The sequence below is a fragment of the Rhinoraja longicauda genome, chromosome 8 (assembly GCF_053455715.1).
Source record: "Rhinoraja longicauda isolate Sanriku21f chromosome 8, sRhiLon1.1, whole genome shotgun sequence".
Classification (NCBI taxonomy): Eukaryota; Metazoa; Chordata; class Chondrichthyes; order Rajiformes; family Arhynchobatidae; genus Rhinoraja; species Rhinoraja longicauda.
In genome coordinates, this window is record NC_135960.1 from 33,100,625 (window position 1) to 33,127,520 (window position 26,896).

The following is a 26,896-nucleotide window of genomic DNA, read 5'->3' on the forward strand; positions in this document are numbered from 1 at the left end:
TTCATACCACTGGGATGTAAACTATCCAAGCGAAATATAAGGTGCTGTTCCTCCAGTTTGTGCTGGACCTCACTCTGACAATGGAGGAGCCCAGGATAGAAAGGTCAGATTGGGAATGGGATGGGGAGTTGAAGTGCTGAGCCATCAGGAGATCAGGTAGGTTAAGACGGACTGTGCGGAGGTGTTCAGCAAAACAATCGCCGAGCCTGTGCTTGGTTTTGCCGATGTAGAGAAGTTGACACCTGGATGCGGATATTCATTTCTCTATCTTCAAGTAACCCCTGCTTTCCCTCTCTCTCCATCCCTCCCCCACCCTAGCTCTCCGACTAGTTTCACTGTCCTCCTGATTAAATTTTACTGACTGTATGTCTTGTTGTCACCTTCCCATCAGCTAACAACAAACCATTCTACATTTTCCTTGATCACCATCCCCTTTGATCTGTGTTTTCACACCTTACCCTTCTATATCTCTATGACTCCCTCTCCCATGACTCTCACTCTGAAGAAGAAGGGTCTTGACCCAAAATGTCACCCAGAGATGTTGCCTGTCCCGCTAAGTTACTCCAGCATTTTGTGTCCATCTTCGGTGTAAACCAGCATCTGCAGTTCCTCCCTACACATCTGATCAAGGGAAGCAGTTTCTCCAATATACTCATCAAATATTTTCACAAGCTGAATTAAACTATGGTCCACCCTGAAGAGAGAATAAGAGTTTCTTCTCAATTGTCTCCATTCAGACAAACATGTTGTCGTCTATCATTATCTTTATTTACAGTGTGATCTGAAGAATAGGAATGTGGGCGTGCAAAAAAAAAGTTTTATCTGCACATGCTCCGTTGAGCTCACAGTTCCTAATTATTTTTGTGGCTGTTTGATAATATACCAGTGAATTATGTTCACTGAAACCATGAGGTGGTGGCTGAGATGTGTCTCAATCTTAGGGATATTTCCCTTGATCACAAACTGTTTCCAGACTCAGTACAATGGGTAAGTAAATAAAATGTTCTTATCATGTGAGCAATTAAGATATTTATTAGTAATTGCCAAGTACTTGTAAAAGGTGAAAATAACTAGTAGAGATCTGTATCTTGTAACGATGGCTTGTATTGCTTGTGTACTCCTGGAACGCTGCACTGCTGGATGTGTGTGAGATGTTTAACCAGTTGTGTCTGTCATTCGCGTAGTGGGATTCACTCAACAAGGGTACTGCTTATTTGTTTTTTGCACTAATGGAGGGATTTTTCAACAGACACCATTAACTGAAGGGGACATTAGATATTTGGTGGATTAGTGACAGTCAACTATTTTTTTATTTCCAAAATTAAACTTTATTCAGAATTTTTAAATATGTACAAAGCAAAAACTCTTCTGACATTCTCAGAGTCCGTGTATATGTATATATAACATATATACTGTTGCAAACTTACCGTTTGCAACAGCAAGTTGCAAACATTACTGAGTGCCATACTCAGTAATGTTTGCAACTATCATTAAACCAAGTGCCCTTGCGACTCTGGTGGCCCCCTGGGGGGAGTTCCCTTGCCATGTTTGAGGAGTACAGGACTACATTGGATGGACGCTAGATTGTGGACCCTGCCCCTTCCCCATCTACTGCCTTGTTGTTAGCAGCATCAAGCTTCAGTGGGTCCTTCAGCACCTACTCCTGCAGTCTGGAATGGGCCAGTCAGCAACATTCCCTGACAGGCATCTCACTCAACTGGCAGGCCAACAAGTTTAGGGCATGTCAAAGAGTGTCTTTCACCAAGTAGATGATCTTCCAGCAGCACTTGATGTCCGTCTCTGAATGTGCCGCTGGGAACAACCTGTAAATTAGGGAGTCCTCTGTTGCGGAGATGTTTGGGATGAACCGTGACAAAGACACTTGCATCATTCTGCAGACCATTTTCAAAAATTCACACACTGCATGCGAAGAGGTGGGCAACTATCTCCTCTCTGTAGCAGCCCTCCCGAGGGGAGCGCGAATTGGTAGAAAGATTCCAGTGGTGCAGAAGGACCTGAGTGGGAGGGCCCCTCTCCATGCCAGCCAAACAAGGTCAGTGCATGTTGGTGAGTTCTGGTGGCGAGGTGTTTCGCCAGACAAGCTGGGCAGTCTGCTTGCCCTGAGCAGTTGTTGGATATGCTGCCAAAGTTTTGCCTTCTCTGTAAATTGTTCATGTGTAAGAAGGAACTGCAGATGCTGGTTTACACCAAAGAGAGACACTAAATGCTGCATTAAGCGGGTCAGGCAGCATCTCTGGAGAAAAGGAACAGGTGATGTTTCAGGACAAGACCCTTCATCTGAAGGAAATCCTTTTGTAAAGAGATACTTGCTGAGTTACTCCAGCATTTTGTGTCTATCTTCGGATTATCAACATAACAGCAACAACAACATGGGTGTTTATATATAGGATGCCCTGATAATGCTATTTTAATTTGCTGTGTATGTGCACTTGTAGACAGGTGATTCAGCAGATAAAGAAGGTGCAGGTATTTGTTTAGCAATCCGCTGACAAACACAATCCAATTAAAGGTGTCAGTGCTATTCGACAGTGCTCTTTCCTTGGGGTCATTACTCTGATGTAAATCTGATGTATGTTATGAAGCTGTGAGCAGTGGGATTTAATCAACTACCTCTGTGGTGGAACACATGGTGCTGTATCAGATGTAGTTGATTAAATCCCACTGCTCACAGCTAAGATGTTTCTATCTTCAGCACCCAGCAACTGATCAAATGGCTCTGTCACTTTGGGGAGACATGATGAAGAAGTAAAAGGCATTTCAAAGGGGAGAGTGTTGAACTACGAGGGGCATTCTACTTAGGTATTATCAAACACCTCCATGGATAGACACAATATGCTGGAGTTACTCAGCGGGACAGGCAGCGTCTCTTCAGTTTAGTTTAGTTTAGAGATACAGCCCACCGAGTCCACCCCGACTAGCGATCCCCGCACATTAACGCAAGCCGACACACACAAGGGATAATTTACACTTATACCAAGTATACAAACCCAAGTGTCCTTGTGACTCTGGTGGCTCCCCCCCCGGGGTGATTTCCCTTGACATGTTTCAGGAGCGTTCCACAAGACTGTGCCATCTATGTCCTACAGTGGATAGACGCTAGACTGTGGACCCTGCCCCTTCCCCATCTACTGCCTTGTTGTTAGCTGCACCAAGCTTCAGTGGGTCCTTCAGCACATACTTCTACAGTCTGGAATGGGCCAGTCAGCAACATTCCCTGACAGGCATCTCACTCTACTGGCAGGCCAACAAGTTTAGGGCATGTCAAAGAGCGTCTTTCACCAAGTAGATGATCTTCCAGCAGCACTTGATGTCGGTCTCTGAATGTGCCGCTGGGAACAACCTGTAAATTAGGGAGTCCTCTGTTGCGGAGATGTTTGGGATGAACCGTGACAAAGACACTTGCATCATTCTGCAGACCCTTTTCAAAAATTCACACTCTGCATGCGAAGAGGTGGGCAACTATCTCCTCTCTGTAGCAGCCCTCCCGAGGGCAGCGTGAATCGGTAGAAAGATTCCAGTGGTGCAGAAGGACCTGAGTGGGAGGGCCCCTCCCAATGCCAGCCAAACAAGGTCAGTGCTTGTTGGTGAGTTCTGGTGGCGAGGTGTTTCACCAGACAAGCTGGGCAGTCTGCTTGCCCTGAGCAGTTGTTGGATATGCTGCCAAAGTTTTGCCTTCTCTGTAAATTGTTCATGTGTAAGAAGGAACTGCAGATGCTGGTTTACACCAAATAGAGACACTAAATACTGCATAAAGCGGGTAAGGCAGCATCTCTGGAGAAAAGGAACAGGTGATGTTTCAGGACAAGACCCTTCATCTGAAGGAAATTCTTTTCTAAAGAGATACTTGCTGAGTTACTCCAGCGTTTTGTGTCTATCTTCGGATTATCAACATGCCTGTTTCCGGCTGTATATATATGATATGATATGATGATAACAGCAACAACAACATGGGTGTTTATAAGATGCCCTGATAATGCTATTTTTATTTGCTTTGTATGTGCACTTGTAGACTTAAAGGCCTGTCCCACTTCGGTGATTTTTAAGGCTACTGCTGGCGACTGTCAAAGTCATAGCAGGTCGCCGAAAAACCTTCGATTTTTTTAACCCTACAACAATGTCTATGACAATGTCTACGACAATGCCTACGACAAGCTATGACAACCTACCACCTAGGCGACGGCAAGCTACCAACAACCGGCGACCCAGTCGTTGCCACCTAGGACGTCCACCTACGACAGCGACTACGATAAGCTACGACAACCGAAGTCAACCTACCTCTACCCTCGACAAGCTACGACCCTGTCAGGACTGTCAGGAAGCAACATATGATGGCATTGCTCTTACATCAAATGCAAGCCCTGCTGCTTGAAGCGGTCCTTATGCTAAAAATTCTGCAAGACAGAAGGACAAGAAGAATGGGGAAGAAGAAGCCCAAGAAGAGATCTGTGCGGTTGAACCCCTTGTCCCTGAAGAGACCCAAAGCAGTGCAATGTCAAAATAAATGAAAACAATTCGCTTTTCAATGCAGTGCAATGCTTGTGCTTGTGTTTGTTTTATTGGTCAAAATAAATGAAATTAAAATATTTGAAAGAGATGGCCATGAGAAACTACTCTGAAGTACAATAACTTCAAACATCAATCTTTGGTCAGAATGTCCAAAATTTACTTTTTTCAAACAAACAAAATTCTTATAAAAGGTGAATCAGCACCGACGACAACCAAAGTCACCTGGCGACAACCAGGCAACAACCTACGACAGCGCCCACGACAGGAGATGACAAGCTACGACCATTGGCGTCAAGCCAGCAGTCGCCGAAAATGTCAAGCAGGGAGAAAATTCCGCGGCGACCAGAAAAAAGCTACGACTTTTTGGTGACTACTCACGACCATGCCCACGACACCCCGTGACACACCGGCGACCACGCGGCGGCAGCCTAGTCGCCTGCAGTCGCCTTAAAAATCGCCGAAGTGGGACTGGCCCTTAAGGTGATTCAGCAGATAAAGAAGGTGCAGGTATTTGTTTAGCAATCCGCTAACAAACACAATCCAATTAAAGGTGTCAGTGCTATTCGACAGTGCTCTTTCCTTGGGGTCATTACTCTGATGTAAATCTGATGTATGTTATGAAGCTGTGAGCAGTGGGATTTAATCAACTACCTCTGTGGTGGAACACATGGTGCTGTCACAGATGTAGTTGATTAAATCCCACTGCTCACAGCTAAGATGTTTCGATCTTCAGCACGCAGCAACTGATCAAATGGCTCTGTCACTTTGGGGAGACATGATGGAGAAGTAAAAGGCATTTCAAAGGGGAGAGTGTTGAACTACGAGGGGCATTCCTACCTAGCTACCATCAAACACCTCCATAGATAGACACAAAATGCTGGAGTAACTCAGCGGGACAGGCAGCATCTCTGGAGAGGTGCTTGTCCCACAGAGTTACTCTAGCATTTTGCATCTATCTTTGGTGTAAACCAGCGTCTGCAGTTCATTCCTACACATCAAACACCTCAAGGTGGCTGGGTCAAAAAGGAGTCTGAAGCAACTACTTCAGTTTAGTTTAGTTTAGAGATACAGCCCACCGAGTCCACCCCGACCAGCGATCCCCGCACATTAAAACAAGCCTACACACACAAGGGATAATTTACACATACCAAATATACAAACCCAAGCCAATTAATCTACAAACCTGTACGTTGGAGTGCTCTCTCTACATGATCTAGCAAAGGAAGAAGGAGACTACAAGGAAACTCACACGGGACAGGTCCGTGGCTAAATAATGGTGAGAATTATAAATAATTGAATTCTCCGATTTTTCTCCATTTATAAATGTGAAAACTCAATATTCGCCTGCTGGCATCCTTGAACTAAGTCCCATCAGAATTGTGTTTGCCGACCTACTGTATATTAACTCCCGATCCCCGATTTCCTTTCTTTATTTCCTTTCTTAATACCAGGAGGTATTTTACTATCTTTTACTATATTTTACTATCTTCAAAAATTGTGTACGAATGCAAAGGCAATAAAACTGCAAATGCTGGAAACCTGAAATAAAAAAAATACAAACAGGAAAGAGAATACCGAGCAAGTTTGGCACCTTCTTCAGTGTGAAACAGGTTAACATTTACATTGGTAACCTTTCATCAGATTGTAATCGTGGACCTGAAAGCTAAAGTGTGGAATTTCAGTTAAAATGAATGTGGAATAAGTTGGAGCCTAAGATATTCCCCAAAGAAAGCTGTCAATGTGAATTTTGATAAATACTTAATCAAAACTGTTTTCTATGTTTGATGAAAAGTCATCACCCAGCAATGTTAACTCCGTTTTTTTATCAGCAGATGCTGTCTGGATATTTCTAGTGTTTTTGATATTTTTACAAATGATTAAGTAATGCAATAGGATACAAGGAGAAATTAAAATTGTGAAAAGAAACCTCTCATTTCAGGGACCAGATTCTCCAGGTCATCCCTGTGGATTCCAACCATGTGGAGTTCCTGAAACAACTAGTGGAGGAAGAGCAGGTCAGTTCTGAAATTACCCGGGCTCCAGATCAACAGTAATCACATGAAACTGATAGGATGAGAAGGGCTACATTTTTCCTAGAAACCGGAGATTTACTGCCCACTCACAGCACACTTGGTTTAGAAACTAGTGATTAACGACTATTGATGCAATGTATCCATTGTCATCGTCAGTCAGATCAAAATTACTTTCACACCTTTGTGCTCTGGTCCAATGACTGCTTGTGTCACAGATTAGTTTGCTACTGTCTAGCCGTCACTGATGGAGGGATAAGCATTGATCAGGATACTGGGCAGAGCACACCTGTGCATCATCAAGCACTGCCGCAGGGTTCTTTGGTATTGGTATTCGTTTATTATTGTCACGTGTACCAAGAAAGGTTTGCTTCGCTTGCTGGCAGATCATGCCATACACGAGTGCAACAGATAGTATAAAAAGGGAAATTGTTACAGCTACAAAAAAAGTGCAGATAAAAAAATGCAAGGGCCAACAATGAGGTAGATTGGAAGATTGGGAGTAAATCCTTAGCATGTGAGAGTTGTGGTCAATAGTCAGCCAACAGCAGGGAATAAGTTTTTCTTGAATCTGGTGGCACATGCTTTCAAACGTTTATGCCTTCAGTCCAATGGGGAGGGGAGGAGAAGGAATGATAGGTGTAAGTGGTTCTTGATTATGTTGGCTGCTTTCCCAAGGCTGAATGAAATTTAGTTAGAGTCAAGGGCAGGGGGGGGTTGGGTTTGGGGAAAGAGGGCGGGGGAGAGGGCGGGGGGAGAGGGCGGGGGAGAGGGCGGGGGAGAGGGCGGGGGGGAGGGCTGGTTTGTGAGATGGACTGGGCTGCATCCACAACTCTTCAATTTCTTGTGATCTTGGGCCAAGCACTTGTGAAGCTAAACTATGGTGCATTCCAATATGGATTGTTTCTGTCGTTGGAGGGCCAACATGGTCAGCTTTAACTTCTCATGCAAGAGATGCAACCTGTGAGAGTGCAGTGATCTCTCTGTACTGCACTGGTCTGAGTTTGATGTTCAAGTCACTGCTCAGCACCGTACAAAGCTGAGCCTTCGATGGTTAAGTGTATAGGAACGAACTGCAGAAGCTGGTTTAAGCCAAAGATAGACACAAAAAGCTGGAGTCACTCAGCGGGTCAGATAGCATCTCTGGAGAAAAGGAATAGGTGACGTTTCGGAGTCTGAAGAAGGGTCTTGACCCGATACATCACCTATTCCTTTTCTCCAGAGACGCAGCGGACAGGTCTGTAAGACAAAACGTGGTGCTGAAGCAAAGCCGAAGAGACCGATGTCAGGCAGAGCTGTGGTAGTAGGGGACTCCATCGTGAGAGGTACAGACAGGGGTTTCTGCGACAACAAGCGGGATTCAAGGATGGTGTGTTGCCTCCCTGGTGTCAGAATCCAGGACGCCACGAACCGATTGCAGAGCATCCTCAAGGGTGAAGGTGAGCAGCCGCAAGTGGTAGTGCATGTTGGCACAAATGACGTCGGGAAGAAAAAAGAGGCTCTGCAGTGTGACTTTAGAGAGCTCGGAAGAAGGCTGACAAGCAGGACCTCCAGGGTGGTTATCTCCGGTTTGCTTCCAGTTCCTTGTGCTGATAAGGGCATGAACAGGGATATAGGGGATCTGAATGTGTGGCTGAGGAGCTGGTGCAGGGGCCAGGGATTTAGATTCTTAGACCACTGGGATCTGTTTTGGGGTAAGGGTGAATTGTACAAAAGGGATGGGTTGCACCTCAACAGGCAGGGGACCATCATTCTGGCAGGCAGGTTTGACACTGCAACACAGGTGGGTGGGGGGGGGGGGGGGGGGAGGAGCAAATGGAATAGACAAGGATGGAGTTAAAGGGAAAGAGTGTATAGGAAAAGTTAAGAAAGACCCCCAAATTAACGGGCCAGAAAGCTCACGAAGGGATAGGAGAGTATGGCCAAGTGAAATTGGAATCGATGTGAAAGGTGAGGCGAGTAATGGATTAAAAGTATTCTATATGAACGCGCGAAGTATAAGAAGTAAAGTGGAAGAGCTTGAGGATCAGTTAGAGATTGGTAGGTATGACATTGTGGGTATTACAGAGATATGGCCGCAGGAGGATTGGGCCTGGGAACTAAATATTCAGGGTAATACGTCCTATAGAAAGGACAGGCAAGTGGGCAGAGGAGGTGGGGTAGCTCTGTTGGTGAGTGATGAAATTCAGTCCCTTGCGAGGGGTGACATAGAATTGAGGAATTGTAAAGATAAGAAGACACTAATGGGACTTATCTACAGGCCCCAAACAGTAGCCTGGATGTAGGGTGCAAGTTGCAGCAGGAGTTAAAATTGGCATGTAACAAAGGTAATGCCACTGTGGTTATGAGAGATTTCAGACTGGGAAAATCAGATTGGTTCTGGACCCCAAGAAAGGAAATTTGTAGAGTGCCTCCGAGATGAATCCTTAGAGCAGCTTGTACTGGAGCCTACCAGAGAGAAGGCAATTCTGGATTTAATGTTGTCCAATAAACCAGATTTAATAAGGGAACTCAAGGTAAAGGAACCTCTAGGAGGTAGTGAACATAATATGATTAGTTTTAATCTGCAATTTGAGAAGGAGAAGGTTAAATTAGAAGTGTCAGTGTTGCAGTTGAACAAAGGGGACTATGAAGGCATGAGAGAGGAGCTGGCCAAGGTTGACTGGAAAGGGATCCTAGCAGGAATGACGGTGGAACAGCAATGGCAGGAATTTCTGGGCATAATCCAGAAGATGCAGGATCATTTCATTCCAAAGAGGAAGAAAGATTCTAAGGGGATCACGAAGCAACCGTGGCTGACAAGTGAAGTTAGGGATGGAATAAAACTAAAAGAAAAGATATATAACATAGCAAAGAGTAGCAGGAAGCCAGAGGATTGGGAAACTTTCAAAGGACAACAGAAGTTAACAAAAAGGGCAATATGGGGTGATAAGATGAAGTACGAGGGTAAGCTGGCCAAGAATATAAAGAAGGGTAGTAAAAGCTTCTTTAGGTTGATGTTAAGAGAAAAAGATTAGTAAAATCAAATGTGGGTCCTTTGAAGGTAGAAACAGGTGAAATTATTATGGGTAACAATGAAATAGCAGAAGAGTTGAACAGGTATTTCAGTTCTGTCTTCACTAAGGAAGACACAATCTCCCAGACGTACTAGAGGACGGAGGATCTAAGGAGACAGAGGAACTGAAAGAAATTTGCATTTGGTGAGAAATAGTATTGGGTAGACAAATAGGACTGAAGGCTGATAAATCCCCAGGGCCTGATGGTCTGCATCCCAGGGTACTCAAGGAGGTGGCTCTAGAAATTGTGAACGCATTGGTGATCATCTTCCAATGTTCGATAGATTCAGGATCAGTTCCTGTGGATTGGAGGGTAGCTAATGTTATCGCACTTTTCAAGAAAGGAGCGAAAAGAGAAAATGGGGAAGTATAGACCAGTTAGCCTGACATCGGTGGTGGGAAAGATGACAGAGTCAATTATTAAGATGGTAATAACGGCGCATTTGGATACCAGTAAAAGGATTGGTCCAAGTCAACATGAATTTATGAAGGGGAAATCTGGAATTTTCTGAGGATGTAACAAGTAAAATGGATGAGGGAGAGCCAGTGAATGTAGTGTATCTGGACTTTCAGAAAGCCTTTGATAAGGTCCCACACAGGTGATTGGTGGGAAAAATTAGAGCACATGGTATTGGAGGTAGGGTATTGACATGGATTGATAGTTGGTTGGCAGACAGGAAGCAAAGAGTAAGAATAAACGGGTCCTTTTCTGAATGGCAGGCAGTGGCGAGTGGAGTCCCGCAAGGCTCGGTGTTGGGGCCGCAACTATTTACAATATATATTAATTATTTGGATGATGGAATTAGAAGTAACACTAGCAAGTTTGCAGATAACAAAGCTGGGTGGCAGTTTGAACTGCGAAGAGAATGTTAGGAGGTTGCAGGATGACTTGAACAGGTTGAGTGAGTGGGCAGATGCATGGCAAATGCAGTATAATGCAGATAAATGTGAGGTTATTCACTTTGGCAGCAAAAACAAGGAGGCAGATTATTATCTCAATGGTGTCAGAGTAGGTAAAGGGGAAGTGCAACGGGACCTGGGTGTCCTTGTACACCAGTCACTGAAAGTAAGCATGCAGTTACAGCAGGCAGTGAAGAAAGCTAATGGCATGTTGGCCTTCAGAACAAGAGGATTTGAGTTTTACAATAAGGAGGTCCTGCAGTTGTATAGAGCCCTGGTGAGACCACATCTGGAGTATTGTGTGCAGTTTTGGTCTCCTAATTTGAGGAAGGATGTCCTTGTTATTGAGGCAGTGCAGCGTAGGTTCACAAGGTTAGTCCCCGTGATGGCGGTACTGTCATAGGAGGAGGAAAGATTGGAAAGAATGGGCTTGTATTCACTGGAGTTTAGAAGGATGAGAGGGGATCTTATAGAGCCGAATAAATTATGAAGGGACTGGACAGGCTAAATACAGGAAAAATGTTCCCAATGTTGGGGGAGTCCAAAACCAGGGGCCACATCTAAGAATAAAGAGACCAGTTAAAACTGAAGTGAGAAAAAACTTTTTCACCCAGAGAGTTGTGAATTTGTGGAATTCTCTGCCACAGGAGGCAGTGGAGGCCAATTCGCTGGATGAATTTAAAAGAGAGTTAGATAGAGCTCTAGGAGCTGGTGGAATCAAGGGATATGGGGATAAGGCAGGCACAGGTTATTGATTGTGGATGATCAGCCATGATCACGATGGATGGCGGTGCTGGCTCAAAGGGCCAAATGGCCTCCTCCTGCACCTATTTTCTATGTTTCTATGTTTCTATCTGACCCGCTGAGTTACTCCAGCTTTTTGTGTCTACCTTCAATAATTAACCTTGATTGATAACAATAAAGCACCAATGACAAATGGAATTGAATCAGTAATTTTGATTGAAGGATTGAAACAATGAAAAGTAAAGAAAATTCAAGAAAGGAGAAGGCTGTTAAAAGTAAAGTTAAATTGAAAAGTAAAGCACAGGTAGATATGCTTCACCTCAATGTAGTTATGCGGGCTCTTTGAAGGAGCTCCAATGCACCTCATCCTCTCCCTCAGCCATAAAAAAGGGGAAGGAGATCAGTGTTAGTTTTTTTGTTTATGTTTGTGGCACTTTCTTGAACTTTGAAATGTGTCTTGTTACTCAATGTTCCTGGAATAACTTCAAAACAATTATTGTTGAGATTAAAAAGTTAATATTTTATGATAAGTGCAATCTGAAGAGTTTGATTGCCTCTGTTATCGAGTGTCCCATGTTCTGTTGCTTTGTTCAGGTTGATTTATGGAGGCCTCAGTCACCAGAGGGAATTTATCCTGGGGTTGAGGTTGATGCTCGGATCCCAGCATCAGCAGTTGGCAAAGTTCGAAGTGAACTGAAGAAAAGGGCCCTTCAACACAAGTAGGTGCAAGTGATGGATTGTTGGTCAGATGTTGACCCTGTGGCACTGTGCCTAGGCTGTTACTTAACCCTTCTGTAATCTGGACAAGTTGTCACTGCAACTTCCAACTCAATATCGTCTAATGCCCTGCACTTAGTGCCCATTTCTTGAGCATCTTGGAGGCTCTCCAATGTATGATCTCATTTTCTGAAGGAATTGAGGAGGACGTTCTTTAGTCAGAGGGTGGTGATTCTCTGGAATTCATTGCCACAGAAGGCTGTGGAGCCCAAGTCAATGGATATTTTTAAGGTGGAGATTGACAGATTCTTAATTAGTTTGGGTGTAAGGGGTTATGGGAAGAAGGCAAGAGATTGGGATTGAGAGGGAAAAATAGATCAGGCATGGTTGAATGACTTAGACAATGGGCCGAATAGCCTAATTCTACACCTATAACTTATGAACTTATGAACATTATGCTGGGCATAATGTATACTGCAGGGCAGGAGACAGGTGTTCACCTCTGTTCACTGTCTCACGAATCAGGTTCCAGAGATGGAGAGTCGGCTTCATGGAAGCCACTGGACATTCCATCAGGATGGATGTCCACTCTCTTCACCTCAGTATCCACTGTCAGCTCTGTTCCATGCAAACTGATCTGACCTTGTTCTCTCCACTCCTGCATCTAGTCTGTTATGGAGTCTTTCTTTCATGTTTCACATTGCACCAATGTGTCCTCTTCTGGTTCAACAGGGTTTTAACAGAAAATATTCAAGACCTTCTGGATGGTCAGTTTCGGAGTAACACCAGGCGATCGCGCAGCGTCATAGAACACAACTACACCACGTTTCATCCAATGGCAGAGGTGAGACTCGGACAAGGAACAGAAAGAACAAGGTCTCTTCATATTTTGTTTTTAAACCACATTTTACATTTGTTTTCTCAAACTTCCAGATTTATTCCTGGATGGAGCAAATAAAGGAAAACTACAAGCACTTGGTTTCAAAGCATCTGCTGGGTTTCACTTACCAGAACCGGCCCATGTATTACCTGAAGGTACCCAGTCTCTGATCTTCATTCCTTGCTCTGTGATTGCTCCTTCTGCCAGCTCTGTCAGGCTGAGGTGCCCCACTGATCAGGTGCCCCAGCTGATGGAGAAAGATTCCTCTGCAGTTTGCTTTACATTAAATGCAACTTATTCTCTGCTAATTTACCATCCTGCTGTTTGTTTTACTTTCAAGTTTGTTTTACTTTACCCGAGTTAGCAGGTAAAGAGATAGCGCATAACATATGGGGTCGAAGAGAGAGGAAGAGAGGGTGTGAAGGCACCAAGAGACAGCAAGATCTCTCCATGGTCACTCAGGGGGCAAGCTCTGAGGTTTCAAGAGACAGACTTGACCATTGCCTTCATTCAGTATTGCCTCTTTTAATACATGCAACTTACATAATAAACTGTTAGATTTATCACTAATATACCCGTACCAATACCTCTTTGCAGAGCTGCCTTGCTAAAATCAATTTTATGTTTCATTTATTACTTTGCTCAACTCTTTTGCAGATTCCTTATCATCCTTGGTCGCTCTCTCACAGACTGAGCTGCTTCTTAAAAGGAACCCTCACACGAATGCTCTAGAAGTTTGTCACAAACGTTGCTTGCTTCAGTGAGGTGGCCCTATGGATATTTTAGCCCCTCTTGTGTTTTCTTAATCTCTCAATGCATGCTTGCCCTAATTGTTCCTAGTAGAGGTAATGTCCTTGTTCTATGCTAGGCAATCCATCTTCTATCAATACCATAGTCTAATTTACTGCCCTCACGTTTTCACTCTCCACGTTCAAACGTAACCCTATTTCAGCAAATTCTTTCTAGTTAACATTATTTTTGTCCTAACTGACCACCAGGCTTTACTTCTCAATCTTGCAGTTATATTTACTTTACAACCTTTATCTTAATGTTAACAATCTTTACAACACTGCTCCGTCGCAGGAATGATATTAAGACATATCAGGAACTCTTAACATAGACGTGGTCATTTTAAAGCACTTTACAATTCATTTATGCAATCTTTTGCACAATAATAAGTATTCCAGATCGAGGTTCTGAAAGATTTTTAAAAATAGGTTCTAAAAGTCACAGATTCCCCATCTTTGCACCAATAAGAAAACAAAAATGTTTGTGTCTTGGTCCTGTGATTCATGTTAACACAGGGCACAGGGAAGTAAGGTTAGGACATCCATTATAAACCATTGAAGGATAATTGGTGTTTTGAAGTTACGAATAATGGTCTCACCAGAATCCCAAAACCAGAATAGAAGCACACCATCCCACAGGACTGTCTATGGAAAAGTGATATTGGGGTCCAAGCTGCCCAAGAAGACATATGGTGTGCCTTTCATCGGTCAGGGCATTGAGTATAAGAGTCAGTCAGTTATGTTGCAGCTGTAAAGGACTTTGCTTGGGTTGTTTTTGGAGTATTCTGAGCCCACATTACAGGAAGGATGCAGAGGCCTTGGAGAAGGTGCGGAAGAGGATCACCAGAATGCCACCTGGTTTAGAAGGTATTAGCTACAGAGAGGGACACAAAAAGTTGGAGTAACTCAGCGGAATAGGCAGCACCTCTGGAGAGAAGGAATGAGTGACATTTCGGGTTAAAACCCTTCTTCAGTGGTTAGGGATAAGCGAAATGAGAGATATAGGCCATGATAAGGAGAGATAAAGAACAATGAATAAAAGACATGCAAAAAAGGTAATAATGATAAAGGAAACAGGCCATTGTTAACTATTTGTAGGGTGAAAACGAGAAGCAAGTGCGGCTTGTGGTGGGGGAGAGATAGAGAGAGGGGGAATGCTGGGGCTACCTGAAGTGAGAGAATGCAATATTCATACCACTGGGCTGTAAACTGCCCAAGCGAAATATGAGATGCTGTTCCTCCAATCTGTGTTTAGCCTCACTCTGACAATGGAGGAGACCTAGGACAGAAAGGTCTGTGTAGGAATGGGAAGGAGAATTAAAGTGTCCAGCAACCGGGAGATCAGGTAGGTTCAGGCGGGCTGAGCGAAGATGTTCCCCGAAACGATTGCCCAGTCTATGTTTGGTCACGCCAATGTACAAGATTCAACATCTTGAACAACAGATAGAGTAGATGAGTTTGGAGGAGGTGCAAGTGAACCTCTGCCTGACCTGAAAGAACTGCCGGGGTCCCTGGACAGAGTCAAGGGAGGAGGTATGGGGACAGGTGTTGCATCTTCTGTTGTTGCAGGGGAAGGTACCTGGGGAGGGGGTGGTTTGGTGGGAAGGGATGAGTTAACCAGGGAGTTGCGGAGGGTTCAAGATGTGGACTCTTATACATCGGCATCACTTGCACCTCCTCCAACATTCAGTTCTTAAAGTTTCCCAGGCCACACACAGTACAAGAGGTGCAGATCTTGATGTTTTCCAAATTTTAAGGAATGTACACACAAATAGATACACACACTTCTTTCACCCCTCAATGGTCTGCTCTATATTTCCATTTTATTTCTTTTCTAGATCAGTAGAAAATCCAACAAGCCGAAGAAGATTATCTGGATGGATTGTGGAATTCATGCAAGGGAATGGATTGCTCCTGCTTTCTGCCAGTGGTTTGTGAAGGAGGTAAATATATCTTCTTCGAGTAATTTTAGTCAGAATCTTTAGTTTAGTTTAGAGAAACTGCATGGAAACAGGTCCTTCAGCCCACCTAGTCCACGCTGACCAGTGATCTCTGTACACTAAGACTCTCCTACACACTAGGGGCAAGGGTAAGAAAGCTAATGGCATGTTGGCCTTTATGACAAGAGGAGTTGAGTGAGTATAGGAGCAAAGAGGTCCTTCTGCAGTTGTACAGGGCCCTAGTGAGACCGCACCTGGAGTACTGTGTGCAGTTTTGGTCTACAAATTTGAGGAAGGATATTCTTGCTAATGAGGGCGTTCACTAGGTTAATTCCCGGAATGGCGGGACTGTCGTATGGTGAAAGACTGGAGCTTGTATACGCTGGAATTTAGAAGGATGAGAGGGGATCTTATTGAAACATATAAGCTTATCAAGTCAAGTCAAGTCAAGTCAAGTCAATTTTATTTGTATAGCACATTTAAAAACAACCCAGGTTGACCAAAGTGCTGCACATCTGATTAGGAAAAAAAAAGAAAAGAAACATACAGTGGCAGGCAGCCAAACACAACGGCGCGGCCATCTTGAACAAAATGTTTAACTAAAGCAGAATGGTGTCAAGGGATTGGACACGTTAGAGGCAGGAAACATGTTCCCAATGATGGGGGAGTCCAGAACCAGGGGCCACAGTTTAAGAATAAGGGGTAGGCCATTTAGAAAGGAGATGAGGAAAAACTTTTTCAGTCAGAGTTGTAAATTCTCTGCCTCAGAAGGCAGTAGAGGTCAATTCTCTGGATGCTTTCAAGAGAGAGCTAGATAGAGCTCTTAAAGATAGCGGAGTCAGGGGGTATGGGGAGAAGGCAGAAACGGGGTACTGATTGTGAATGATCAGCCATGATCACAATGAATGGCGATGCTGGCTCGAATGGCCGAATGGCCTATTCCTGCACCTATTGTCTATTGACAAAATAATTTTACCGAAGATAATTAACCTACAAACCTGTACGTCTTTGGAATGTGGAAGGAAACCAGATCACCTGGAGAAAACCCATGTGGTCACGGGGAGAACGTACAAACTCCATACAGAATACACCTGTAGTCAAGATTGAACCCTGATCCCTAGCGCTGTAAGGCAGTAACTCTACCGCTGCTCCATTGTGCCACCCTAAATCTCCTCAAAAGATTTCAATATTTAAGTGCCCGAATCTCTAAGGTGCCACTGCCCAGTGAAAAATTAATGATAAATTTAGGGGTAACTAATTGGGTCAGATCTTTATGGGGTGGTTGAAAACTTGATGAGGGTTTTAATAGTAGAGCATTTAAAGGTTCAAACTAGGCCAAACTTTGTTGGGTAATCAGGATGCTCCATTGTTCAGAGAACGAGAAATACTCAGTGCACTAGATTCACCTGAGAAATAGAAGATAATTCTTTATTGACAAGACCAGTGAAAATTATGTTCAGTATGTTAATTGCTGCTCATTATGAGGAAACGCTGTACAAACGTGAATGGTAGATACTCTAAAACCCTAGAACTAAGTGGGACACCAGGAATTGATTCCTCACCCTTGTAGATCAATATCCAATAACTGAAAAGGAATAGGACTGATGGATTAACAAGACTAGACCAGTCATCTATCCTTAAGTAAATAAAAGAATAAAAGCAAAGAAAGGGGTTGATGGGGAACTCAGTGGGCTTAGCAACATTTGGGGAGGGAAATGAATGGTGGACATTTCAGGTCAGAACCCTGTTCATTCCCCTCCATGGAAGCTGCCTGACCAGCAAATGTTCCTCCAGCAGGTTTTTTTTTTGCTCCAGCATCTGCAGTCCCTTAAGTGAATAGTTTGTTTATCATGGTGTCAGAATCGAGAAATTCGTTTTGAAACTCAGTGTTAGTGCTAGATATTTACAAGATAAGTCCAATGTTAGTTATACCTCCCTAAATAGCTGGCAATCAAATATTCCCAATCCACTCTCTAATCCCTTTTTGTGTTTATGTGTGTACGTGTGTCAGGTATTAGAAACCTACACTGCAGACCCGAAGACAGATCGCTTCTTCCAGCACATTGACTTCTACATCCTGCCAGTTCTGAACATTGATGGCTACATTTACTCCTGGACAAAGGTAGGTACCATCCTACAAAGTGTGTTATGCAGCTTTGATATAAAAGGACTCCATGGTCGATTCTTGCTCACATTTCTACACCACTGAACAAAACATCTCAGCTGCCAAATTACAGGTGTAAATTGCCATTTCTGTGTCTGTAGTTCAGTTCAAAATCCTTTTCTATCTACAGGATCGCATGTGGAGAAAATCGATGTCTCCGTGTGTCAACAGCACCTGTTTTGGAACCGATCTCAACAGGAACTTTGATGCAAAATGGTGCAGTAAGTGGAAATCTACTTACCTTTCCCCATATTTTCTAATGTACAAAATTATATTTATGAGAATTTCTAAGAATTTTTTTCCATCCTAGATTCCTACCAAAGATTCCTAAACTGATTGGACATGTTATTTCTTGTACATCCATCGCAGCTGTCTGCATCCAAGCCTCTGCCAGTATAGGCAAGGTGTTACCCAGAGTTGTTTTCCTGTTGTGATGCTTGCTCTACATTCTAATTTGTCTGTTCATGTAATTGTGCAAAGCGGCAGGCTTGGGATGATATGGGGCAGAAATTTATCCCTGCACTGCCATTCACCGTTCACTAATTGGTTTTGTTGCCTCTCTTTCGATCATTCACTCAACAGCAAGCGCACTTTATAAATAACGGTGGAAGGTTTAGTGGATACTGTGGCTTTAAATTGGACGTGGCAACACTTCAAGGCTGGTCAGCTGAATCAACAGATTTCATTCTCTCCAGAGATGCTGCCTGTCCGGCTGACTTACTCCAGCATTTTGTATCTATCAGCAGATTTCACATGACAGATCACAAAATGTACTGGTTATGAGCCTAGTTAGTCACTTGCATGTAGTGAATCAACCTCATCTCAATTGGAAATATACTTCTTGTCAATGCTAAGTCCTAAATCAAAGATGTGAGCACTTAAAGTTAGCCTGATCTCTTGATCAACTTTCCAGTACAGTACCGAGGGAGTGCTGTAGGATTGGGAGTATCAACTTTGGTTGAGCTGCCAAAACAAGGATGGTTTTTAAGTGGATGTAAAAGCTCCCACTATATTACTCTGAAGAGTTTAGTTTGGTGTAGAAAACCTGAGCACCCGGAGGAAGCCCCAGCAGTCAGAGGGAGAATGTGCAAACTCCACACAGACAGCACCTGAGGTCAGGATGGAAACTGTGTCTCTTGCGCTGCGAGGCAGCAGCTCAACCAGCTGCGTCACAGTTCTTCCAAAAGTTTTGACCAATATATTTCCGTCACTCTTTATCACAAAAGGTGAAGAATTTAAGTAGTTGCCATAACTATGCACAAGGTTGCTGTATTTCCTGACCATCTCGACGCATCTTGTGATTGTAAAAAACCTTACAGAAATACCTATTTTCCTGCTTTTATTTATAATGTGTTGCAATATAGAACGTTCCATCTCATGGCCTTGGTATTTGAGTGGGTTGCTGGGTGTTAAACATACATCTACGGCGTCACAAGGTATCATGTTATAATTGGTAACGGGTGCTGTCTTTACATAGTTCTCCCTGTGACTGCGTGGGTTTTCTCCGAGATCTTCGGTTTCCTCCCACACTCCAAAGACGTACGGGTTTGTAAGTGAATAGGCCTGGTATGTATGAATTGTCCCTAATGTGTGTAGGATAGTGTTAATGCTTGGGATCGCAGGTTGGCACGGACTTGGTGGCCCGATGGGCCTGTTTCTGTGCTGTATCTCTAAACTAAACTAAACTAAATTGAAAAAGGCTTCAATTGGACATAAACTGTGTTTGAAGTATGAGTTCACACAAAGTTGTTAAATCTCATTCTGACGATGATAGAAGAGGGAAGAGTTCACGGTCGTTCAGTTCTCAAACTGGGAATGGTGCCATCTTATTCCAGTTTTACTAACAGTGGATTTGGCGAAATTAACTCTGAAAATGATAAAGCTGTGTTAATGTGGATCTAGCCAAGAGAGCAGAAAAGCAGTAACTAGTGGAAGGATGCTCAAAAACCATTTCATTTTCGTACCGCACCTTCGATGAGACGATTCAACAAAATTAGACCATGCAGCATTGGTGTATATTCTGGATCAATCAACGGCAGAAAATAGAAAGGAGTTATGGGTTGAGCAGGGCCGGATTAAGCTAGTGTGGGGCCCGTAGCATATGTTATAAAGGGGGCCTTAAATACGGGACAAGGTGACGTCATCGCCTGCGCCCCACGTGACCTCACCCAGCCAACAGCCACGTGCCCCCGCTCCGCCAATTGCGGATGCCTGGGCCGGGAGGCGGGTTGCTACGCAACCTATGTCAGGGGCTCCCAGAAATCGCAACAAAATGCGGCAACAATCATCGAGATCCCAAAATCCAGGGTTCAAATGCACAGGATTGGGCCAACTTCTCCAAGAAGCCCTTCTTGCTTAAGTCCATACTCCGCCACCTCCAGTTTAAATTCCATTTGGAATATTTTGGAGGACCAAGAACAAGGTGCAAAATTCAACAGAAATGCCGTGGGGATTTCTGCAGAGTATGGGAAGGAAACACGTCACGCCCCTACACTGGGCGGTGACCGCAGTGCGAGCGAGTGCGGCCAACGCCCACTCCATACATACAATGGGACTAGAGACAAGAGCAGCTCTCCCAGTGTCAACAACGCCGGCTGCACACCATGTTCCCATCGGGGCAGCCCGTCCCCTGTTCCTCCCGATGGCCGGTGCCTCCCTCTCCTGCGAGCCGGGCTCACCCGGGCGGACCTTCCGGCGTGGCCTGCAACCACAACAACCTGACCGCGGGAGAGGACAGCAGGCGAAGGGAAAAGACATTGTGGCCTTCCATCACAGTGAGGAGAGGACTGGAGGAGACTCACTGTGATGGATGTTTTCTTGATGGATGTTTCTTTTGTGTGTTTTGGGGGTTGTGTAATTTTAATGCCTATTTTGATGCTTTTGTTGTTGGACTGTGGGTGACTGAATTTCGTCCAATTTGGATGACAATAAAGCTATCTTGAATCTTGAACCACAAACTCCACCGGCATTGTGTGCACGTTTACCAAGGACGCTGCCCCAGCCTGCAAGCTCTGGGGAGGGGAAAGGGATCGAAAAACCCGGCGACTTCCCACCTACCCAACCAACCAAACATGCCCTGCGAGACAGAGTCTGGCTCAGTCCACCAGCTGCCGCAAGGAACCAAACCGGACGGTCAATGGGGAACCCGCGACCAGCGTCAATGACCCCGTCCCTGACCGCTCCCCGTGGATTGGACGAATTGCCGCAGGTTCAAGCAATCCAAGTGGACTGCAATCCGCTGCGTGACCCGGAAGCACCGATTCAATGCCGCTCCAGCAACATTAAATCAGTGCCTCCAAGTCACGCAGCGGGCCACAATCCACTCAAACTGCCCAAACCCGCGGGAATTCGTCCAATCCACAAAAACAGTCAGAAACCGAGCCATTCCCCAACACTAATCGCAGGTTCCCCATTGACAGTCCGGCTCAATTCCCCGCGGCAGCCGGCAAACCGAGCCAGACTCTGCTGCCCTGGAGGGCATGTTTGGTTGGTTGGGTGGGAGGGAAGCCGCCGGGCCTCCTTATTCCTTTCCCCTCCCCAGAACCCACAGACTAAGGCAGCATCCCCAGCAAACCTGCACACGGTGGAGCCCGGGGTCGAAGCGGGCGAGCCCAGCTTGCAAGAGAGGGAGGCGCCGGCCACCAGGGGGCCGAGCCGCCCCAATGGGAACATGGTGTGCAGCCTGAGCCACCAACACCGAGAGAGCTGCCCTTGATGTCTCCAGCTCCACCATACACACGGAGCAGGTGCTGGCCACACTCGCTCACTCTGCAATCGCCACCCAATGCAAGGGCGTGATGTATTTCCTTCCCATACTCTGTAGAGATCCCCACTTGTACTTTAGAAACCACCTTCCGACCTTTACACAAGGAGTCACAATGTTCCGCCGTCCGACTTAAAGCGATCTGGGAACGACGACCGGTCGCCAACTCAAAACATAAACTCTGTTTCTCTTTCTGACCCGCTGAGCTTTTCGCCGCGGCACCGTCAGCCCAAACCCGGGATTCCAAGACCTCGCTGACCACCACCTCCAAGAGCTCCCAATGGAGGTCGCGTAGCAACCCGCCTCCCAGCCAATGCGCCCGCCACCGGCGGAGCTGGGCGGTGACGTGCCGGCTGCCCATTCGTCCATGCAGTAACCCGCCAACACATTAAAACCGCAGCAGTTGGGGAGCGGTACGTGCAACACTGCGCCGCTCGGTGGGATGCCGATTTCAAGCATTTAGCGCAGGGCCCGTAGCAAATGCTACTTTTGCTACTATGTTAATCCAGCCCTGGGGTTGACCAGCTGTGACTGATGGGGTGCTACATGGATTGGTGCTGGGACTCAGCTGGTCACAATGTATATACATGAGTTGTACAATGGGATCATAGATATGTGTTTTACACCCACCAACTCACCTAAACACCAGTGCCATAGATGGAATGAATGTTCTGTATCCCAACACATATGCCAGTTTGTATAAGAAAATAACTGCAGATGCTGGTACAAATGGTTAAGAAGCAGGTTGGCAGAGTGGGTAGTGGGGAAGGTGCAGACAGGGTTCAAGGGTTAAAGACAGATTAGGAGAATGGGTATGGAAGATGGTGACATGTAGAAAATGGCAAGGTGCCCAGCAACTACTGAATCTTTGGGACTGTCTACATAAGAGGGCTGTGGAAGTTCAGTCACTGAGTGCATTCAGGAAAGAGACGGATAAATCTTCGATAATAGGAATTCGATAATAAATCAAGGGACCTGGAGTATGTACAGTAAAGTAGGACTGATGTAAAAGATGGGCTGTGATCTTGCTCTTTGGCCTAATCCTGCTTCTCTCTTCTTATAGTATCTGCTTCTCACCTTGCCTGGGAGTGCTGACAGAGGTTGAAAGAAAAATGTAGTACACGTTTTCACCGGCAGCCTGAGCTATGTACATATCACACCAAGACCCACTGCACTGGCAGTGTTTTGGTGCACAGTTGTGAGAATGGTGTTCCGCACTTCTCTGTACCATCACCTTCCTTTAATATTGCATTCTTCTATTTTCACTACAGGCATCGGGGCTTCAAGAAATTGCTGCTCACAAATCTACTGTGGTACAGCCCCCGAGTCGGAACCTGAGACTCGTGCAGTTGCTAATTTTCTCCGTCACCACGTGTCTGAGGTCCTGTGTTATCTGACCATTCATTCCTTCAGTCAGATGATCCTGACCCCGTTCGGATACACACGTTCAACAGTCAGCAACCACGAGGAAATGGTGAGACAACGTTTCCTGGGGTGAGATCCAGAGCAATGATGAGACCTGGGACTGGCTGTAACAAGCCCTCCAGGAACAGAGACCATAATTAGACACCACATCAAGTTTCCTTCAACTAGTCTCCAGGACTAGTAGTCAGTAACACAGTAGTATAAGGAACTGGGAGTTTGGGAGAAGGGTGTTGTCTGCACTTTAAGGAAAACAAGGCAAGTCTCTCTTGCTCAGAATTACAGTAAAAGGATGAGGTTTATTACACAATTAAAGGTATTAGCTCGCATGCCTAAGACAATAAAATGACCTGCACTGAGTTTTGATGTCTGAAGTTTTTTCTTGTTAGTGAGAATTGGTGCTTTGTTATTTTCCAGATGCGAGTTGGACAAAAGGCAGCCACTGCTTTGGAGCAGGTGCATGGGACCAAGTACCAAGTGGGGCCTTCCTCCTGGATTCTCTGTAGGTTGCATCCGTTTTAACCCTTCCCTTTACGCAAGTTTATCCCAAGAACCCTTATGTAGTCTTGCTCAAATCTAGACATTCCTAAAGTAAACTCAATGCTAAAGAACCCTGCACATGATGAACATTTGATATAAAAACAGAAAATGCTAGAAACATTCAGCAAACCTTGAGAGAACTGAGTTAATGTTTCAGGTTTATGACATGTTATTAGGTTTGGGGATTGGATAAGCGCAATAGACTGGCATTATTTTCAATTGTGAATGTTGTCCAACAAAATGCCTGCTCAACTAAGAGTGGCTTTGAAGAAACTTCAGATTGAAGTGATTATTGATCATGCATTCTCTTAATGGAAACTTTTGTAGAAAGTGGATATTATTGCATAGAATTGGTAGATTGGGTTGGGTAGTTAATTGGCCATTGTAAGTGATGGTAGAATCTGGGGAAAGTTGATTCGTATGTGGGAAGAGTAAAATGGGATGAATATAGGACCAGTGTAGATGAGAGCTTGATGTTTGGTGTGGCCTTGGTGGGCTGAAGGGCTTGTTTCTGTGCTGTCAGACTCTCTGACTGTATATGCACTACCATAAATATCTATAAAGTATTAGGTGTTGTAACTCCAACAATACAACGTGGGGCTACCAAAGCATGGTAAGTTGTAGTTTAATGTAATGTTCACTCCACAATGTTAATCCTGACCAGGTCTGGGCAAAATTAATAGTGTTAGCAAAGAATAAAACAATGGCGGAACATAATGTCATACCCCTGTATGACATTATTTTGGCCAGAACAGCTAAATGTCCATTACCTCTTAGCCAGAGAAAGTTAAAGAAGTAAGAATAAATAGTGCACTCATGAGAGAATGAGATGCTTGAATTGCATAGCAGTGGAGGACATGTTCCTGAAATTGACTGGCCAAAGGGAAATGGATAAGGTTATTTGACCTCACAGAGAGCTTTCAATTGCTTGCAGGTCAGCCAACATCCCAGGATAAATAACCTTGTGAATGACCTCCTATAGAATGGAAATGATCTGCTCGAGTATCCTCATGCCCCAAAAAAGGGAAGATAGAGAGAAGCTTCGAGCTCAGATACAGTAACGCTTACACAATGGAAAAGGCAATGGAGTTAATGAGCCTAAATCAGCTGAAGGATCTTCAGCCTGAAACATTGATTCTGTTTCTCTCTCCACAGACCCTGCTGGTCTGCTGAAAGCTTCTCGAATTTTCTGTTTTTTGTTTGAGGAAAGAAAAGATATTTGAAGTGCAGTATTAGGCAGTTTCGTCTGTCGCACCTTTTTATCATCCAGGCATGTGTAGAATTCTCCATCATGACTTGTGCCCTGTAGATGATGGAAGGACTTTTGGGTGTCAGGATGTGAATGACTCCCAGGTTCTCATCTGGTCTTGTGGCCATGGTATTTTGTGGCTGGTCCAAATGAATTTCTTGTCAGGTTCTTGATGGGATAAACTCCATGACAGGGTAGGTGGTTAGACTCTTAGTTGCTTGAGATGCTTGTCCAGTCTTTAACATTCAGGCCGCAAATCAGTCCATGCTTGTAAGTTGTCTCCACCTTGCTGCGAGAATGAGCGAGACATGAAGAGATGGAATGGAATCGAACATTGCACAAACATCCCCACTTGTGACCTTAGTTGGAAGGAGGGTTAATGATAAAGCACCTGAAGATGTTTGGGAATAGAAGGCATCATTGCAGGAATCTTCTGTAGTGATGTCCTGAGGCTGGGAATGGAGGAAGTGCCTTTGTAATATCTTTGTACAGGAGCTAAAACAATACAGCTCTAACATACTAAACATTTCCTCCTTTAGATTCCTCATCCGGTTCCTCTCGAGACTGGGCAGGCGATCTTGGATTCCAGTTTTCCTACACGTTTGAGCTCCGAGACAATGGGACGTATAAATTCCTACTCCCGGAGAATGAGATCCAGCCCTGCTGTGAGGAAACAATGGCAGCTGTGACAACCATCATTGAGTACAACTATGAGAAACATTTCCAGAACTCCACTCCAGGCGTTGTAGCCCTGTGGTTGTATGTGTTGTCTTCTTGTTTATTAAATGTGTATTTTGTTAATTTGTCGTAACATGAAAATGGGAGATAACTGTCAGGCTTGACATCGAATTGTAGAATCACAAACTTTAAAACAATCATTATTCATTCACATGCCGAGTCATCATTAATTTGCCTGTCCTTAGTAGCCCATGAGAAGGTAGTTGTAAGCTGCTTTCTTTATCCTTTGCACTCCTTGAGGTGTGGCAAATCTACAATATTGTAAGGGAGTTCCAAGATTATGACCAAGTGACAAATATAAAGTCAGGGTGCTGTGTAACTTGGAGGGCAACTTCCAGCTGGTGGTATTTCCATGCATGTGCTGCACTTGTTCTTCTGGTGGTGGGCTCTGAAGGTGCTGCCTCAGCCGTCCATTTGCAACAAGTGCCATTTACTCAACTATGTTTGTGCTAGATGAAAGAGTGCTATCCTTCCCAATCCCACCATCCAGCACAAAGTTGACAGCCCTGCAGACCATAACTCTTCAAGCACAATTCCAAATACTGTTTAAATGTCGAGGGCTTCAGTCTCTGTTGCCCTTTCAAGTCGTGAGTTCTGGACTCACCTCCTATCTTCTGGGTGAAAAATGTTTCATCTCCTCGCTATTCCTTCTACCCATTATCTTTAAATTTACATCTTCTAGTTTTTGATCCCTCTACCAAGGGTAATAGGTTGTTCCCATTTAATTTGTAACATAATTTTACACACTTCAATTCATGGCCTTCACCTCGTTACAAAGAAGTAACCTTGGCTCTTCCAACATTTCCTCTTAGCCTTGTTCCCATTCCTGGTAACATCCTCATGAATTGCTGCACCATATACAAAGTATTGCAGCTTTTCTGTGTAATCAAAATGTTGCCATTCTTGGGGATCATCAAAAAGTATAAGTGGGATACTCATAAATCCTATAAAGCATTCAGGAGAATTTCACCCCCACAGAATTGCGAGGTGGAATTTGCTTTCATACCTAGCTGATGAGAGGAATGAGTGATGCAAATGAGGGAGAATGAAATATTACCATAAGTGGAAGATATTTTATCGAGAGGAGAGAAAGGATTAAGTAGTACATAAATCTGGCCTAAAGCAGTTAGAATATTAGGCCTGCCGCAAATTTGTAAGCTTATTTTTAAAGAACTAATGTTAATTGAAACTATGCACTTTTGATGAATTCCTGACCGTTGAATCCACCTCTTCGTGGCCCCTTGCAGCGTATGCTTATTTCTGAAGCTGTAGCACAATATTTTGCAGTCTTTTTCCTTCCTCAGTTGCACTCATTATCTGTTGTACTCATGCAGGGCCTGGTTTGCCTTGAGAGCATGCAAAACAATTTTTTTCATTGTACATGTGACAATAATAGTAAACCAAGCAAATTAGCACCAATGTGTACTGACCATTCGTA

General features: G+C 44.4%; 1 protein-coding gene across 1 annotated transcript; it reads left to right on the forward strand.

The window, feature by feature from the left end:
* The first annotated feature begins 892 nt into the window (after nucleotides 1–892).
* Nucleotides 893–25,577, forward strand: LOC144596244 (carboxypeptidase O-like). Its single transcript, XM_078404455.1, has 11 exons — nucleotides 893–987; nucleotides 6,467–6,542; nucleotides 11,852–11,976; nucleotides 12,707–12,818; nucleotides 12,908–13,009; nucleotides 15,481–15,585; nucleotides 17,594–17,704; nucleotides 17,877–17,967; nucleotides 22,781–22,983; nucleotides 23,349–23,433; nucleotides 25,260–25,577. Exons 1-11 carry the CDS (start codon nucleotides 893–895, stop codon nucleotides 25,529–25,531), a joined length of 1,377 nt encoding a protein of 458 aa, XP_078260581.1. The 3' UTR covers nucleotides 25,532–25,577.
* The last annotated feature ends 1,319 nt before the right edge of the window (nucleotides 25,578–26,896 follow it).